General features: G+C 41.4%; 1 protein-coding gene and 1 non-coding gene across 2 annotated transcripts in view; one reads left to right on the plus strand and one right to left on the minus strand.

Annotated features, from left to right (window-relative positions):
- Positions 1-17,518, plus strand: part of LOC145402275 (uncharacterized) — a 38,654-nt gene extending 21,136 nt beyond the window's left edge. The window contains exons 7-10 of the mRNA XM_080274403.1: positions 153-305; positions 1,148-2,101; positions 9,591-9,746; positions 17,399-17,518. Coding sequence (XP_080130529.1) covers positions 153-305; positions 1,148-2,101; positions 9,591-9,746; positions 17,399-17,518 — 1,383 coding nt within the window. The remainder of the gene's footprint in view (positions 1-152; positions 306-1,147; positions 2,102-9,590; positions 9,747-17,398) is intronic.
- Positions 14,961-15,079, minus strand: LOC145402406 (5S ribosomal RNA). Its single transcript, XR_013897761.1, has one exon. It is a non-coding gene; the product is annotated as a 5S ribosomal RNA (ribosomal RNA).
- Positions 17,519-19,956: the final 2,438 nt, after the last annotated feature.

A 19,956-nucleotide genomic window follows, 5' to 3' on the forward strand; every position in this document is an offset into this window, starting at 1 on the left:
GTATATATATATATATATATATATATATATATATATATATATATATATATATATATATACTGTATATATATATTTGCTGTATGAGGACGAAATGTTTAATAAGGTATTGTACATAGTATTAACATAGTACCTTGTCCTTCTGCCTCCTATAGGTTGAGACTGTGGATGAGGATCATGTGTTGGTGAAAGCAGCAGTGAGTCACACCATGATCAGAGAAGTGGAGCTGAACCTTAGGGTGGTGACGCACCGAGAGTACAAGGAGTCTTCTCGTGTCATTAACAAGGACATGTATGACAAATATAAGGTTAGTACTCGGGGGGAAGATGTCATACAAGTGTAAGTTTAAGTACTGTGATGTTATATTGAAAGAAATAGTAGTCTTAAATAATGAATAGGAACTCCTTTAAAATTATGCAATACATTACAGTAATCACAATGTGTGATCAAAATTATCTCCTTTCTGTGTTGTTATGAGCTATGTTTGCTTGCTGTGTTATAACTGCAGCATTTCATTACCATCCATCGATTGTCCATTCCTGTGTTGCACTATCAGAAGCTTAAGGACCCAAATGCTAGACATACCGTACGTAGTCCAGACATACTGTACATGAGGGTGGCTAGTCACTCTTCCCTGAATAACAGTATGTGAGTTTAGTTGGTAATTTAGGAACTCCAACCAGATTGAGCCTGTGTTGGTTTATATCGAAAGGCTGGTTGAGGTTTACTCCTCATATAATGCCACTCTGGGATGAGTGAGGCTGGTCACTCGCAACTTAATTGTCAGGACCAACTTGCCTAGCCCTGGGCTTGCACACTCCTCATGGGGCAACTCAGCATTAGATGATGTAAGTATGTATGTATGTATGTAAACCCTACCCACCTCATGGAACTGTTTTCAGTTGGCTTACATCCAGTTGGAGTGCTTTGAAACTAGTGTTCTAGTAGACAGCAATTGTATGCTTGAATGTAAGGGAATGACAGGGTTTAAGAACACAGGTCTGCCTTGAAAAATATCTTGGGATGGAAAGTTAAGATTGTGTACTTTTGTCACAGCCGCCCTGGATGGGAATTGGGATACAGTGTCAGACAGAATAGTAGTGCAAAATATGTGCATTGTCTGTACAGTATTTACATTTTGCCTTTCAGGAAGAAGAAGCAAGAAAAAAAGAGGAACTTAGAAAAAAGTCCATGTATTCAGATTTGAGTAATGACACCTCAAAGGATGATAGGAAGAAAAGAAGTAAGGAGATCAAAACAACAGACAGATATAAAGAAATATCAGAGCAAAGTGAGAGGAATAAACAAGAATCAAAAACACATGATAAGTCTCGAAGTGAGAGGGAAGAGAGCACCAAGGAAACTAAGCAGAGATTAGACTTAGAATATAAGGAAAAATCATACAAATACAGAGAAGACAGAGACAGCACATACAGTAGAAAAGAAGGTAAGACTAAAATTGAAATACTGGGGAGAAGTGAAGAATCAAGAAGGGACAGTGACAGACATCCCGAAAAATATGGAGCAAAAGATAGAACTGAAAATGATGACCACAAAAAGGAGAGAGTGAAAGAAGTCTCAGATAGGAATTGGGAAGATAATGACTCCCAGACACATGGAAAATCAAGAAGGCAAGAATGGGAAACAGAAAGTAGTGACTGTGGAAGAAATTGGAAAAACTACGATTCCCTTACTCGTGAAAAGTCAAGAGCTAAGAAGGAGCAGGAGGAAAGACACTTTGACAACAGGGAAAGAATTCAGGAAAAACATGGGTCTCAAACAAGTGGGAAATCAAAAGAAAGGAAGGAATGGGACAAAGAAAAGTCATACAATGATTCAAGCATGAACATATTAAGAGAGAGAAGGAAACTGGAAGAGGAAAGAAGACACAGTGAAAAAGAAAGAATTCAAGAGAAATATGGGTGTCAAGCCAGCAGCAGATCTTATGGTAAGAGAGAGAGGGAGGTTGATGGTTACAGTCAGTCTAGTAAAAAGGTGGAACCACCACAAGCCTGGATGTCAGCTGCCCCTTGGGTGAGAGAAAACCTGCGTGTTCGCCTCATCAGCAGAACTTACAAGGGAGGGAAATACTATAAAGAAAAGGTGAGTGGTCTAATTTTAAGTGTGCATTACTGTACAGTTATGTTTATAGTCCAGTGTGTTTTGATTTAACATTGCTCATCTTTCATCCAGTCCTTTGTAGCCTCATCAGGAGCATAGGGACCTAGGGGTAGGGTACATAGTCAGGGTATTCAAGATGAAAGTGACCAATTGCTCTTCCTTGATTGGTATTATGTGAGCAATAAACTTCAGTCAACCCTCAGGTGTCATCATTTATAGGCCACTGTGGATAGATTCAACTGAACCCAGTAGACCCTGAGGTGCCTATTTGTTTATATGGATACCACCTAGCAAAATAAACAGTATCCTAGGCTTTAAGAAATAATTTTGCTGGTAACTTGATGTAGGGTCACCTGGATGTAGCTCCGCATCAAATGAGTGGGTGATGGGCACCTGTGACTACCACAATATTTTGCATAAAATTTTATTAAACTAATTTCTGTACCCCTTAGGATTAACCCCTTCTTTACTGACCCGTCCCCCCCAATGTAAACACCACATTCACCCCCATACCGACCTGACAGCTCCCCCTCCCGTAGTGTGAGGGGTAGTGTCTGTTTTTTTTTGCCACATTGAAACTATTCACCCTTTGTGATTTGTTTTTATACTGATGATCACATAAACCTAGCATGATGGTATTGTAAGGAAATGATTATAAAATGACTCATTATATAAGTTTACATGTCTTATGCTAAAGTATTGTTATCCAGGTAACTACTGTACATATTGGCTTGAAAAAAATGTCGTGCATAGATGGATGGCTTATTTACTTGCCTTGTAAGCTGAGCATGAAGTTTGTGGACATGTGACAGTGATGGCAACCTTGACCCATTTGTTCCTGAGAGTGTGGCATCATTAAGCTCGCTACGAATTTCCTCCTTCTCCTCACTCACATCGACCTCGTTATCATTTTCAGGATCATAGTCATCATCATTGTCATCTACTTACACATCAGACACTGTTACATCATCTGATACATCTAAATAAGTGTCCTCATGAGGAATAAATTCATCACCATCAGAATCCTCCAGAGACACCATGAGAGAAAAATATCCTGTACACCCTATCTTGTGATCAAGCACGTGGTAACGGGCTCTCTCAGGCGGGCCAAGGGGTGTAAATTTTGCCGTATGTCAGTGGAAAATTTAGTACGATATCTGTAGTAGAAATTATAAATAAAATAATGATTGGTCTAAAAGAGATTACATCACAGATGAGTGAGCAAGCCATTGGTGCCACCACAACTCAGTCATGACGTATCTTTTGATGTCAGAATTCGTCAGAACTTCATCACAGTCTTTGTTGTCAAAACACAGAGCTGTTGCTATCACAAGGTCCTCAGAAACAGCCTTATTGGGCTACCCTGAGGCCCCTATGCTGCCATTCATTAGAGGTTGTACCAGCATACCACAGTTGTGGTTCTGGTGTCTCACAGGTGTTTACAAGCAGTGTACGGGGGTACATCAAAACACATTTCCGGTAAAGAAGGGGTTAAAGAATTTATTGGTAATATCCAGATAATTATTATGTGTCAGAAAAAAAAAAAAAAAAAAAAAAAAAGATGAACTACCTCATGATATGGACAGCTCTTGTACTCCAGTCCTTCTAATGCCAGAAAATTTTATTTGATAGAGAGTGAACCACAGAGGCTTGAGAATGCCTGTAATATCACCATTAACTCTTTCATGATTGGAGCTATTCTTGTATTTTATTCCCACAAACATCAGATGACTTTGTTCAGTTGAGAGGGAGTCACATGAGCTTGACCATGTAAAAAGAAGCAGGTGTGGGTAAGTGCAGTTGGTGTGGTACTTAATACTGTACTTCCCTCCCCTCTTTCTCATGTCTCAAAACACATCGAAGAGCAGCATATTAGACTCTGTCCATTAAATGTGATGTAGAATATAACTGATGATTTACTGACGTATGGCTTTTTTTTAAAATTATTATTACCAATTTTACTGGCTGTTAATTTTACAAAAAGAATTTTGTACAAAACATGATGGTACATTGCTGATAATGATGGTTATAAATTTTTGCTGCCATCATAAATACTGTACAACTATTTACATAGTCTGCAGTAGGTTGGCCCTGAAAATTGGAACTTTTCATGAACTTAAAATAAGAAATTTGCAAAATCAGAATAATTACACATGAGGTATTTTTGTACTGTATTTTTTATCCACTTATAGTACAGTATGTGCTACCTTCAGGTGACTGTACACAGAGTGATGAGCCAGGTGGTTTCCTGTAACCCAGGCAACCCTCTGCCACATTGGGTGATAACATTACAACAAGTCGGTAGAGAGGTGGCCCGCAGTCCTACCAGACCCAGGTTCAAATCCCCACTGGGGCAGGGAACAGTTTAAGGAATTGAATTTCATGAAATCAGACTTTACTGATCTACCAGGAGACCCGCCGACACGTCGTAAAAATACCCGTTAATACCAATACATCAGTCCTGTATGAGACAGCCCTAGCATGTACTCAATGTGGACGGTGGGTGTTAGCACTGAAGTGGTGACATGTAGAGAGGTGTATGGTATGTAGGATATGTAGGAGAACTACTGGGCCTTGACAGCAGACTGTAAAGCCTATGCCCAGAATTGGACACATTTAAAAAAAAAAAAAAAAAAAAAAAAAAAAAAAAGCCTTGTGGACTAGCATGTTAAGATGCTTCATCCAGATGGGAACCATAAAGCTTCATATCTAAGGGATGGTTGATGCTTGATGTTTATATAATACCACTTAGAGTTGAGTGAGGCTGGTCACCATTGTCTTAAATGCAGGGACTGGTTAACCTAACCCCTGTCCCTATAATTCTGATGAGGCAGAGAGGGATTGGATTAAATGCTGCTTTATAGATACATAAAGAGATACTGTAAATAGATATAGCTGTATGTAGATGCAATAGATATATAGATAGATAGATAGTAACAAACCACTTTATATAATTCATTGAAGAACTGCACTTTGCATAGTAGCCATTGTGATTTTTTAGTTAATCAGAGATTTTTTATATGACATGGCATGAGATTCACTGGCAAAAACTCCAATAGCTCCCCCCCCCCCGGGTGTAATGGGGTCTATAAATGTCCGCATTGTCTAGGGGCAAAGCGGGGATCCTCTATTTGGTTTAGTGGTAACATGTGCACATTTGAAGCACGAGGGCCTGAGGCTGAATCCCAGCCAACACCAGTGATTAATTTGTTAAGTTTCATTTCAGTTATTACATTGGTTGGCAGCGGTGTGGGATGTGAGGCGAGGCTTGGAAGGCAGTGATGTTGTTGGTTAGTTGGTGGCGTCCTAGTCCGTACATCCCGGGGAAGAACTGTTCGTTGTTGTCTGGAGTGTCCCCATTGGTGGCCTCCAGTGCTACGCTACCATGTGTGTTCGAAACTCACCAAATTATTCACATCATCATCATCACCATCATCCGGACCTCCTTTCCCACCCTATGGCAGGGTGAGAAGTAGCAGCATCCAGACAGCCCAAATTTGCCCAATCCAGTGGGCCATGCTTCTATTCACTCACCATAAGCCCTCGGAATCCTGGCTCTATCTGATACACTAAAAACATTCACCACATTCAGTACCTTCACATAGACATACCAGATAAAGTCAGTCCGAATGCTGTCACTTAACCTGTCACATCCTGCGCTATTTTGCACCTCCAACACCCCCCAATCCCGAGCTATTTTAGAAAAAATAATTTTTGGCTAAAACCTCCACTTTTGGTGAGAAACCGAAAATTCATAGAGAAATCGCTCACCTGAGGTTTAAAATACGCGATACAGGTAGCAGTACCTCCTTACCTTACTGGGTTTTCTATCAGGCTGGCTCCAAAGAAAACGAGTTCTATGGGAGGGTAACTATTCCACACCACTCATAAACGGTATTTATTTATTTATTTGGTACGAATTCATATGTAGCACGAGAGTATATTGGTTTTCAAACAGTATTATAGGCATTATAAGCATTGTTTCACTTACTAACTCATCATCATACCTGACCTTTTTTGGCAACATTACCTGATCATCATTTCTGACTGTTTCTTCCGCTAATGTTATGTAAACTTTGTCCTCCACATTGTCATCGATTGGGGAATCACTCTGGCCCTGTATGTCTTTATTGGCGAGGTCACTGGTAACAGGCGAATTGCCGAGACAATGGCGTGCGGGGTGGGGGGAGGTTATGCGGTGTAGGCATTGTCCCTGCCTGGCATCTTGCAGAGGAATAGAGGAAGGTGTCCCGTGTATACGTACGAAAAATCATGCGCGAAAATTGAAAATTGTGCAAATTATGAACCTTGCAATTGCACGACATACCAGTACGTCGACAGGACTAGGTGTGACAAAATGTTGCGACTTACCCGTACGTCGATGGGATGCCTCGGGTTAAAAAGGGGGTGCCAAATCCCTAATCATGTGCTTCTCCTTACAATGTTCATCCAGCCAACTTGATCTCTTGTCAGTCCTCTAGCCTCACTCACTTCCAAACCTCTCTTCCTGACACACTCATCCACCATATCCTTCCACCTTCTCCATGGCCTTCCTCACCTCCTCCCTCCTTCAAATTCTCTCAGATATACCTTTTTCACCACTCTGTTGTTATCCATTCTCTCCACATGACCATGCCATCTCAATACACTCTCTTCGAGTCTGGTGTCCATAGACTTCCTCATTCCACATCTTTCATGAATCACATTATTTCGTATCCTATCCACCCTCTGTACTCCACATACATACTTCAGCAGTCCCATCACCACTGCTGTCACTCTTGGCTTTTCATTTTCATGCCACACCATAGTCTCACATCCATATGATAAAGTTGACACTAACACTTCTTCATGTAAGCCATGTGCAGCTGCAACACTCAAGCCTCTGTTTCTTATCAAGGCCTTCATTGCACCAGCTACTTTCCTTCCTTGTATCACTCTACTTCTCACATCTTTTGCACATTTTCCTCTCTTTTCCATCATTGTACTGAGGTACTGTACCCACTGGGAATCACCTTCTCTCTCAATAACCATCACTTTACTATTTTCTACATTTACTGTCAAGGCACAATGCTCACAGACATAAGCAAATCTCTGCAGTAGTCAACCAAGTTCTTGTCCGGCATTTGCAAGTAGTGCTGCATCACCAGCATACAGCAAATTTGAGATATTCCATCCATCAGCATTCATTACCAGTGCCATCCCCCTCTCCATTACTCGTGTTTTTACTTTTCTCATCATCCCTCCATACATATATATTGAACAATCATGGGGACATCACACAACCTTGTTGCATTCCCACAGCGATCATGAACCATTCACTTAGATGCCCATTTACCTGTACACATGCTAATAAATAAACTTGATGGCACCTAGTAGCTTACCATCTACACCGTACATGCGCAAAACCTTCCAAAGTCCGTCTCTGTCTACCTTGTTGTATGCATTTTCCAGATCCACGAATGCCCAACACCTTATAGTCCTTCTCACAAGCCTTCTCCACCATCTGTCTTTCTGCAAATATTTGTTCCACACATCCTCTGCTACTCCTAAGCCACCTTGTTCATTACTGACCAAGCCTTCTGATATCTCTTACTTTCTATGTAATAATTCTTCTGTATACCTTCCCTACCACATTCAGTAAACTTATGCCATGATTTTTTTTTTTTTTTTTTTTTTTTAACATGCAACTCTCGGCAAAGGCTTCAGGGCCTATTTTTTGGGAGCAGTGACCTACCCCAAGGCCCAGTAGTCATCTGCCATTTCTTTGATCCTTAGCTTCTCGACTTTCAGTGTTTCTCCCTGACTGCTCCTCTCTCTCCAGGTCCACCTCACTCCTCTCATCTTGATCTTGCATACCACAATCATTTGACCTGACAGACCTCCACATCATCCTCTCACAGCCTTCTTATCAGCAACCATTCCCAGCACTGACCTCTCTATGAGCATATAATCAGTCAGGCTCCTTTCAGCATGATCACTTTTCCCTCTATACCATGTATATTTATGTACAGCTTTGTGTGTGAAATATGAGTTACTAATGCACAGCCTCCATTCTGACATATCCTTCGGTAACTTCCCATTATCACTTTCTCCTGGCACTCCATTATGTCATCCTCAGGACCAGTGCCTATTCTTCCATTCATATAGCCTATGACGATCACATTATAGCTCATGAGCATTTCCCCCCCTGTTTCATCCAGCTCATCCCAAAACCTGTCTTTCTGTCTCTCACTCCTGTCATCACACAGTGCATACAATATAATCACAGCCACTTTCATCTTCTCAAACTTGAACTTGAGGTACATACATCTCAAGCTGACATTTTTGTAATCTTACATTCCGTTCTGCCACTCTTCATTCATCAACAAAACAACTCCTTCCTTGCATCTTCCTTGCCCATTCATGACCAATATCACACTGTTTACACTCTCCCACTCCTCCATTTCACATCCTTTCGTCTTTGTTTCACACAGTGCCGTCAAGGCATATCTTGCACTCTTCAACATGTTCACCTTTTCCACCTTCTTGCTTTCCTCATTCACACCTCTTACATTCCACATGGCCATGCGAATCTGCGCATATGGTTGGAGCCCTGGACAGGTATTGGGCTCTCCGAGGCCCTTCGAAACATTTGCCATGATTAAGTGATTTTAGATAGGAATACTTCCCTGCTGGGAGCAGGGAAGTGAAATGGCAGGGGACAGGGCAACGTGGAGGTGATTTGTTTGTGGCCACCCCTTACAGGACTAAGGCGTCTGGCTATAGATAGATAAATAAATAGATAGGGGAATCTGGGGGACACTTAACCCGGCCAAAAACCCCGGTTATATGGTTACTACCTTGTGTAGTAAATGGTTCCCTGGGTACAGGAAACCATTTGGCTTGTCACTCGGTGTAGAGACCATAAAGCATCCATATCTTGAGTGAGTGGATGATGGAGAAAAAAAGAGTGATGTAATGGGGTCTATAGAAGCCCTCGTTACCAGAGGCAAAGTGGGATATCCTCTGTTTGGCACAGTTGTATTGTGCGCGTGTTTGAAGCATCCTTCATTTGTGTTGTTATCATACATTTTATAGATATATAGCTGGATTAGTAGGCGTAACATTGTAGTACATGGTAAATCAACCATTTTTGTGAATTAAACAGGCATGCCAACACTATCAATTGAACCAGAGACGAAGTATTTCACATCTTATCTGACCCCAAGGTGCCGATACTTTTTTTTATCGAGGGTACATACCGTCAACTGTCACCACTTTGGTGTTATTACCCAGCTTCCTCGTTGAATACATGCCATTCAGGACTGGTATGATGGTGAGGGTGATTTTATGAGACATCAGTGAGTATAGTCACTATAGTGGAATAAAATTTAAAAATTAAACCGTTCTGTGCCCCAGCATGGGATCACACTTGTCCCATTTCTGATACTAGGCAACGCTGACCACTTGTCCATCATCTACTCCTGTACAGGTGATTGTGCGGTGTGTGGTGACAGCTGAAAGCTGTGAGTGTGAGGCAGAGGGGGGTCAACTGCTGGAGGACATCCACCCGGCATGGCTGGAAACAGTCATACCAAAAGTTCCTCCTCAGGTTGTCATGATTGTTAAGGGAGACAGTAAAGGACAAGTGAGTCTGCACTTTTCTTTAGTGTGATAATATGTTTATATTGTTTGATGGTATGGCCAGCCCTTGTTATAAGCCACAGTTGTTACAGAATATCACAACATATTCCATACAAATGGTACGGCAAGTCCACAGCTAATGAACATCTGACTTATGATGCTTTATTGGTACAAATGAACCTATTGATTGTAAAATCTGGTTAATTGTTACCAGTGAGTGCACAGCTTAGTTCATTAATCCCTATCCAGGTATGCAGGATATTATTAGAACAAAAAGTAAGTTATCTTAATAATCCTTACTTTATTTTGTGTTCTGTGTACTTGTAGCAATTGTAGCCTACATGGGTTAACTACAAAATTCAAAAGACAGTCTTGAAAACGAATCTTGTTTTTTATCAAGGGACTTGCTGCACTGTAAGCTGAGACAAACTTGAAGATCAGATTTATGAGTGTCAGTGGAAGTTAATGGAATATACTGTATTTCTCCAGTTTAGCAAAATAAATGTAAAGAAAAGAGTGATTGATAATGAGGACTTACACTACTGCCAAACAATTTTATTCAGCTTCAAGAGATAACTTTGAGTGAATGGGTTAGAAACTACCTTCATTAACCCATTTACTACCTACCAAACTACTTACTGTTTAAGTGCACTTTACGTATGACAAACTTGGGTGCCCTTGATGAGGTAGCACAAGTGCTTCTCATTTTACTCAGTTAATATGCCCACAAAGCAAAAACAACAAGGGAAAATATGGAGGTCAGTAAATTTTGGGGAAACAGAAAGGAAAAGACATTCTGAGCATGTATGATGATGTTCAACCAGTTAATATGTACAGATTAAACCATGTTGGAATAATATACAAGACTGCTAGTGAGAAATCAATTTTTTTGCAATACAGTACTAGGATACTTAGTCACTGGAAAATGCAGTTGCCAAATGGTGATGGTCCCTGAATTTTTTCATTTGTTCTCTCTTCTCATGTTCTGACATACAATTCCATTATAAAGCAAAGTTTTCCATGTCAAAGACTTGTTACCATAAGACATTTTGCGTTCACCTCTACAGTATTTACTTAAGCCTCTTTATCAACGTATTTAATAAATAAGAGAGGGCTTGAGCTCTGTGGTTGATTATGTTGGCAGTTTTGCAGATGAAGAATGTGTCAGTTAGAGTGTTAAGATAAACAATATTCTTGTGTGACATGATGTAAGTCACGATTAATTTTGTGAAAATTCAGCAGTAGCAGTGCCCCGTGGCATTATTTGTATTTTATATTCATCCAGTAAGTTAAAGTATCTGTACAAAATAAGAAGTACACATCTTGAAAGCATGCAAATGGGGAACCGACCATGACCTAATATACCCTGACTGTAATTTGATGGGGACATGACCTACCAAGGGACCCATTGAGGTTAGGTCATGGAAACAGTTCATGATAAATTTTGTCATAATATAGGGTACTAACTGTGCCTCATGGTAACATTCTTTATCATATTCATTTAGTAATATAGAGTATATGTGTATTATAACAGGGCAACATTCTGAAGGCAAACTACTGGTAGTTTGCAGACCCTTCCATGTTTTTGATGAGGAAACACATGACCAGTCAAGGTTAGGTAATACAAGTAATTATCAAAGAATATTGTCATGAAACCCAGCCCTAGCAGTACCCCATGGTAATAATTCTTAATCATACTCATGTAGTAAATTAGACTATATGTATGAAATAACAAGTATACAGTATATCTGTAAAGGATATTACGGGTAACAATCCACAACCTTGCCTGACGATGATCTGACAGGGAATGACCTGCTTAGGTCATGCAAGTGATTCACAGTTAATTTTATCAAAAATTAGCCATAGCTGTGCCCCACTGTAATCATTCATTATCATATTCATTCAGTGAATTTGAGTACTGAATATATACTGGGGGTAGGGGGGTGTTTTCAAGAATACTCCCCCAGTATCCCTGCTTGTCGTAAAAGGCGACTAAAAGGGTTGGTGGAGGGTTAGTGCCCCTCCCTGGAAAACAACTAACTAAAAAAACAAACAAGAAGCCTCGGACAAGGACTGACCAAACGATGACGACCCAGGACCGGACAAAGGACTTGGTAATGGGTGCATGGAATGTAAGAGGAGCAAATGATGAGGTGAAAGAGAGAGAGATTGTCCAGGTGCTTGAGGGTGCGAAAGTGGATGTATGTGGAATAACTGAAACAAAATGGAGAGGAGAAAGTGTGAGAGAATGGGAGTAAGGATGGGGTATATGTGCAGGAGTAAGTGAGAATGAGAGGACAAAGGAAGGAGTATGTATAGTTGTGAGTAAAAGATGGAAGAAGAGCATAAGACAGTATGGATCAGTTGGGTCAAGGATTGTGTGGGTAAAGTTGAAAGTTGGAATACGAATGTGGGCGATTGTGTGTGTGTATGCGCCAACGCAAGATCGTGCTAGAAGAGTGAGAGAAGAGTTCTGGACAAATGTGGAAGTGTGCATGGAAAAGTTTGGAAGGAATGAGAGAGTGTTTTTGATCGGTGATATGAATGGGAAAGTTAGGAATGTGAAGGTGGATGGAATAGTTGGTGATTGGGGTGTGCCTGCTGAGATAGATGAGAATGGGAGTGCGTTAGTGGACATTTGTGCTGGGAGGGGGTTGGTGATAGCCAGTACCCTCTTCAGGCATAAAATGATCCACAGGTATACATGGCAAGTGATGAGAAGGGTGGGTGGTTAACTGAATGAAAAGAAGGCAATGATTGATTATGTGTGTGTGGATGAAAGGATGCGAAGATGTGTAATGGATGCAAGAGCTTATAGAGGTTGGGGGAGTGGATTTTCTGACCACTACTTGGTGGTGGCCAGAATTAGGATTCAAGTAAGATGGAGGAATAGAAGAAGGGAAAGACGAGAGGAAGGAGTAGTTGCAAGGAGAGTGGAAAGGTTACAAGAGGATGAGAAAAAGGCAGAGTATAAGAGAGAAGTGGAGGAACGATTGGGCAAATATGAATTGGAGCAGATGGGAGACGTGGAAGGTGTGTGTAGGATATTTACAGAAGAAATATGTGCAGCATGTGATGTGGTGTGTGGAAGGAAGAGAAGACGGAGGGGGGTGCAAGGAACAGCGTGGTGGACTGACGAGGTGAGACAAGTTGTGGCACAAAAGAAGAAAGCATACAATGAATGGATGAGAAATAGGGGCGTGGAAGAAGTTGAGAGGCAGAAGAGAGAGTTATATGTAGAAAGAAAGAGAGAGGTGAAAAGATTAGTAAGAGAGAGTAAGAAGAGAGTGGATGAGGAATTTGGAAGGAATTTGAGTGTAAAGTGGAGGGACTGTAAGAAAATGTTCTGGAAAGAGGTGAAAAGAGTAAGACAGGGTGGAAGTGAAGTTAGCAGGGGAGTGAAAGATAAATATGGTAGATTACTAGTGGAGAAGGGAGAAAAAGTGAGCAGATGGAGAGAACACTTTAAGGAATTGTTGAACATAGAGGATGGAAGTAATGCGAGTATAAGTGGCTGGGGAATGGCTGGGAGAAGGAGGGAGGTGAGAAGACAGGAAGAAATCAGTAGAAGTTGTGGTAGCAATGAAGAAAGTTAAATCGGGGAAAACCCCAGGAATTGATGGACTGTGTGGTGAAATGCTGAAGCACGGGGGAGAGATAGTAGTAGAATGGATGTGGAAGATGTGCAGATTAGCCTGGGAGGAAGGTAGAGTCCTGGAGGATTGGAAGTCAGGTATAATTATTCCCTTGTACAAAGGAAAAGGGGAAAAAGAAGTGTGTGGTAATCATAGGGGCATTTGTCTTCTTAGTATAATAGGAAAAGTGTATGGTAGAATACTTATTGACAGAGTTAGAGAAAGAACAGAGAAATTAGTTGGAGAAGAACAGGGAGGCTTTAGGAAGGGAAGAGGTTGTGTAGATCAGATATTCATTCTTAGATCTTTAGTGGAAAAGTTTCTAGAGAAGGGAAAGAAGTTGTATGCGGCTTTCATGGATTTGGAGAAGGCATATGACAGGGTGGATAGACAAGGATTGTGGAAAGTATTAAGAATATATGGAGTAGATGGGACGTTGTTGAATGGTGTGAAGAGTATGTACGATGGTGCGAAGGCTGTAGTGCATGTGGATGGTGAACTAAGTGAATTTTTCTCTTTGAAAGTTGGGTTGAAACAGGGATGTGTCATGTCGCCATGGTTGTTCAATCTGTACATGGATGGGGTAATAAAAGAGGTACAAGGTAGGGTAGTGGATGTTGGAGTGGCCCTGGTGAGAGAGGATAGTGTTTGGAAACTTCCTGTACTGTTGTTTGCAGATGATACTGTGTTGTTGAGTGAAGACGAAGGGGAGCTGCAAGGCTTGTTGACACATAGGGAGCACGTATGGTTTGGTTATATGGTTACCACCCAGCGTTGTAAATGGTTTCTTGGCTTACAGGAAACCATTTGGCTTGTCACTCAATGTAAAGCCACCTGTAATGGAAAGAAAAGTAATAAGAAGTGACAGGAAAGATGGGAGAAATAGGAAGAGAGGAGGGCAGGCACAGAAAAAGAATGATAAAGGCTAAGGAAGCAGTAGGCAGCACTATATCAAGTGAGTGGATAATGGTCGCCACAACCTACCACTAATTTAGAGGTGAGTATGGAAAATATTTAGCAGTTGACAGTGTACAGTACTTGCAGCTTGTCCATGGTGGTTGATATGATGATTACCCCACCTCTAAGGCTCTGACAGTGATGAAAATGCTCTTGAAGCACATACAGTAATCCAGTGTTGTTTTGCACTTAATCCTTAGCACTGTGAATTATAAATGACAAAAATGAGCAGGAGCTGCAGCCATCCCAACGATCGTTTACTCAGTGGTAGTTGAGCGGGAATTGGGAAAGGGAGCCTGGGGAGTGGGGAAGCGCGCGCAAACACAGCTGTTCAGCACCGTGCACCAAATTCACATTACTTTTTTTTTTTTTTTTTTTTTTTTTTTATAAAGGTTCTGAAGACCCAGGCCCAAAATGTCTGGACATTGGGGTGTCCGAATATTGGGCGTCTGGATATTAGAGAGACTACTTATATACTGTATATATATATATATATATATATCTCAGTCCATCCATCCATTGCCAGACGCCATGTATCCCAAACGGGGTGGTCCAGGGCTTAGAGTTAATTGTTTTTTACAGGGAGGGGCACTAATCCTCCACCAACCCCACTTGACACGTAGGGATGCCAACAGCATCTGGTGTTCCCAGGCGGTCACCCATCCAAGTACTAACCAGACCCAGCGTTGCTTAACTTCGCTGATTGGACGGGAAGCGGTGTACTCAACGTGGCATGGCCGTTATATATATATATATATATATATATATATATATATATATGTATGTATGTATTTACAGTCTTTCATATAATTTATATGGTTTATAAAGGCTCCATCATGCCTGCACATGTTGGCCTTGGTCACCTAATGATGGCTTTCCACTCTGCTCAGTCTCTGGCAGTCTCCCTATTCAGTCCCTCATCCATGAGGTCACATTCAGTGATCTCATCCCAGATCTTTTTTGGTCAGCCTCTTGAAACCTGCCCCTCAACATTCACATGTTTCACCTTCTGCAGCCAGCTGTCTTCCTCCACATGCCCAGACCATCTTAATCTACCCCTCCTCATCCCAGCACCAGCATATATCAGTCCCATCCTTCCTCTCAACTCTTCGTTCATAGACCTAGCTCCCCAAGGCCTCACATGCAAGGATGCACTACACATCCATCCAGTGATTGTTGCTTTTGTACATTTGGGCCTTTGAAAGTCCTTTTCCTTTACTGTCCAGGTCTCACTACCACACAGCATTACATACCGAATGCATGCCGCATACAGGGATCCCCATAGCATGAAGGGAGAGCCCTCTCAATGTAACAGCATCCTGAACTTCCTCCAGCCACTCCTTTCCCTAGTCACAGAGCTAGCTCCAGCCCCTCCTCCAGCACATAACATGTCCCCCAAATAACAAAACTCTTTCAGACACTCAAGAGATCAGTCCTTTCACACCTGTATGCTCTACCTGATCCAATGCACATACAAAATTGGCATTATTTTTGAAGTCTGTGTCTGGTACTTCCTATGCACAAACTTGCCACAAGTACTGCACAAGATGGAGTTACTTCCCACATCTTTGTGGCAAGCCACACATGGCCACTCTCCTGCTGCTTTGACAGTACTACCAACAGCCCTAGATATCATCATTTTTATTTTATCTGCATTTACTCGCGAACACTTGTAATCCATTCCATTATTCCACATCCTAAATCTTTCCTCCACCTCCCTCACATTCTCTGCAATCAACACCAATTCATCAGCATACTACATCTGCCATGGGAGTCCATTTCTGAGGTGTGATAGAGCTTCAAGTACCATGACAAACAAAAGGGTCTCAAGATTGACCCCCTGATGCAGGCCAACATTCTCAAGAAATTCATCACTCAAATTCCCATTCACTCTCACCAGGGTGCAAGCACTGACGTGCATAGCCACCACATGCATAGCCATAACCACTAGCCAGTCACTCCTCAATCCCAAGCTTTCTCATTGCCGACTTCACCACCTTCCTAGGGACTGTCAGAGGCCTCCAGATCAATAAAAATAGGGTACAACTTCCTTTTCTTTCATATATTGTATATTTTTCCTGCAGCTGTCTGACAGTAAATGTGGCATCAGGTGTTGCTTTGCCTGGCATAATTCCAAACTGCCTCTCAAAAGTATTCACTCTTTTCCTAATTATACCTTCTCCATCACTTTTATTATCTGATCCAAAAGTACAGTATTATGCCCCTACAGCATCCTCTTTCCAGGCCATCACCCTTCCCCTTGTACACATTTACAGCCACACTCTTCAGCCAGTCGTCTTGGACAACACACTCATATATACCTTATGCACGATAACCAAGGATTCAGTGTAGTTGATAAAAGAATGGACTGGTGGTTATAAGATCAGAATCTGATTCCTGACTGAGGCAAGGAACAGTTTTAGGTTCTGCATTTCATTAAAACTTACTGAACTTGCCTTAGAGTAGATGCATCAGTAAAGTATATCTTGAAAATATCCCCAGTAATACCATCACATGAGCATTGAATGAGATACCTGTCTTATTTCAGTATAGAGGACTGTTGATCTCCTGGTAATGGACACTCATGTTTATGCTAAGAGATAAATTCTTAAAGAAAAAAAAATCAATCCATGTATCCATCCATCATCCAGTCCATTATTGCCCCATAAGGTATAGACTACTCAGTATAGGTATTTAAGGTGAAAGTAAAAAAGTGTATGAAGGTAACAGAGCTGATGAACTGCAAGGGTGAATCCCCCTAGCTAGGACCAGTGGATCATATAGCCCTGCAAGGCAAGGAGGGATCTTTGGAGGGACTGCTACATCTTTCACCAGAAATACGCTACCCTGGTGTGGGCATGAGCTGCCAGCCCTACAGTCGTGGAGTGTGAGTGCTTCCACTGAGGTATTTTGGCCCCTACTAATGAGCCACAACAGTTCCCAGCACATAGACCCACCCTTGATCTCCCTGTGTCCTTTAGAGAACCATAAAAGTACTCAAGTGCAGCCTGGGATATGAAAATATAAAAAGGAATTTTCTCTAATTTGACTATTATTCTTTCAGCGTGGTCGAATTCTGCAGCTTCATAAAGACCAGGAGAAAGCGTCAATTCAGCTGCTGGATGATGAGACAGTGATCATGAAACGACATTACGACGACATTTGTGAATATGTTCATCGGTAAGACAAGATGAACTCCATTCGACAGATAATACAGGATGTGTCTTGGGCTTGTACAGTCATTTTGCACTTGCTAGAAATACTCTGTGGTAAGTGAGTAAGATGTTGAGTTAACACACATAATCAGTAGAAACCTTCATCATAAATGAATAGTGGGGGATATGAATGAAATACAGAGTTGGAGCATATCTTACCCTTCCCTGTCAATGGATAGGAAAAGAAATGGGGATGAAGAAGATGGTAAAAAGTAAGAAGAATATAACTTCCCAAAATTTCAAGAATATGCAGTAAAAGTGACAGAAGACAAAGAAGCCATCCATCAACTGATTCATTATACAGTTAGAGTATAGGAAGTGGTTTGCAAAATCTGTTTATCAGACTCCATCATTTACAGTAATATGTGACAATTGAGCATTATGTACAGACTTTGAACCTGTGATGAAAATAGTGTGACTGTAATATGGATATTGTACAGGAGTAAAATAATAATAATTCATGCGAATTACTGTAGGAATTTGGGCTATTAGCATAGTGCACTTATATTTGAAAAGTTCAGATAATGATGTTAAAGGTCTGTCTGTCTATCACCAGACACCTTAATTCTGTAAGGGGTGGCCACAAACAAATTGCCTCCATGTTGCCATGTCCCCCATCATTACACTGCCATGCACCCAGCTCACACACCCCTCTCATATACCTCTCCACTCCATCCCTCCATCTCATCCTTGGTCCCCCCCTCCCTATCCCCTCACCACCTCACTCACATACACTCTCCTCATCAGTCTCTCACTTTCCATCCTCCGGACATTGCCAAACCACCTTAGTGTGTTTCTCCTAACGTCTCCTATCACATCCACATCCACACCGCAACGCTCCTCTACATCCTCATTTGTCAGTCTCTCTCTCCATGTGACTCCACATGCCCCTCTCAAATAACTCATTTCCACTGCTCTCTATCTCTCCATGTGACTCCACATGCTCCTCTCAAATAACTCATTTCTACTGCTCTCACTCTTGACTTCTGACACCCCATCTTGACTTCCAAATGTTAGAGTTGGTATCACAATACTGCCATGTAGTAACTTTTTCAATTCCTTGCTCACTTCCCTGTTTCTTATCACTGCATTCAAGGAACCAGCAACCATTCTTCCTTGTTGTACCCTTTCAAGCACTTCACCCTCTAAACTTCCATCCTTACTCATCACACTACCCAAGTACTTAAATGCACTCATATTTTCCATTTCCTCATCATCCAACCTCACTCTACAATCACTGACTTCACTACTCTCAAAGACCATATCTTTACTTTTCCCTGCATTCACCTTTAGATTCCATTTCTTACACACTCTCCCAAACTCATCCACCAAGCCCTGCAGCTCCCCTTCGTCTTCACTTGACAACACAGTATCATCTGCAAACAACAGTAAAGGGAGTTTCCAAACACTGCCCTCTGTCATTAGGGCCGCTTCAACATGACTACCCTACCTTGTATCTCTTTTATAACCCATCTGTATATAGACTGAACAGTCATGGAGACATGACACATCCCTGTTTCAATCCAACCTTCAAATAGAAAAATTAACTCAGATCACTATCCACATGTACTGCAGCCTTAGCAATCTCATACATACTCTTGACAGCATTCAACAACTTCCCATCTACTCCATATATTCTTAATACTTTCCATAATCCTTGTCTGTCCACCCTGTCATATGCTTTCTCAAAATCCATGAAGGCCACATACAGCATCTTTTACTTCTCTAGGAACTTTTCCACTGAAGATCTAAGAATGAATATCTGATCTACATAACCTCTTCCCTTCCTAAAACCTCCCTGTTCTTCTCCAACTGATTCCTCTGTTATTTCCCTAACTCTTTCAATAAGTATCCTACCATATACTTTTCCTATTACACTAAGATTACCACATACTTCTTTTTCCCCTTTTCCTTTGTACAGGGGAATAATTATACCTGACTTCCAAGCCTCCAAGACTCTACCTTCCTCCCATGCCAGTCTGCATATCTTCCACGTCCATTCTACTACTATCTCTCTCCCATGCTTCAGCATATCACCACACACTCCATCAATTTATGGGGCTTTCCCCATTTTGACATTCTTCATTGCTGCCACTGCTTCCGTATCCTACTGATTCCATCCTCTCTTCTCACCTTTCTCCTCCTCCCAGCCATTCCCCAACCACTTATACTCGCATTACTTTCATTCTCTGTGTTCAGCAATTTCTTAAAGTGTTCTGTCCATCTGTTCACTTTTTCTCCCTTCTCCACTAGTAATCTACCATTTTTATCTTTCACTCCCCAACTAACTTCTTTGACACCCTGTTTAACTCTCTTTACCTCTTTCCAGAACATGCACTCAATTTTACACTCAAATTCCTTCCAAATTCCTCATCCATTCTATTCTTACTCTCGTTTACTAATATTT

The sequence above is a fragment of the Coenobita brevimanus genome, chromosome 57 (genome assembly GCF_032717465.1).
Source record: "Coenobita brevimanus isolate Jiangsu-jjx chromosome 57, ASM3271746v2, whole genome shotgun sequence".
NCBI classification, from domain to species: domain Eukaryota; kingdom Metazoa; phylum Arthropoda; class Malacostraca; order Decapoda; family Coenobitidae; genus Coenobita; species Coenobita brevimanus.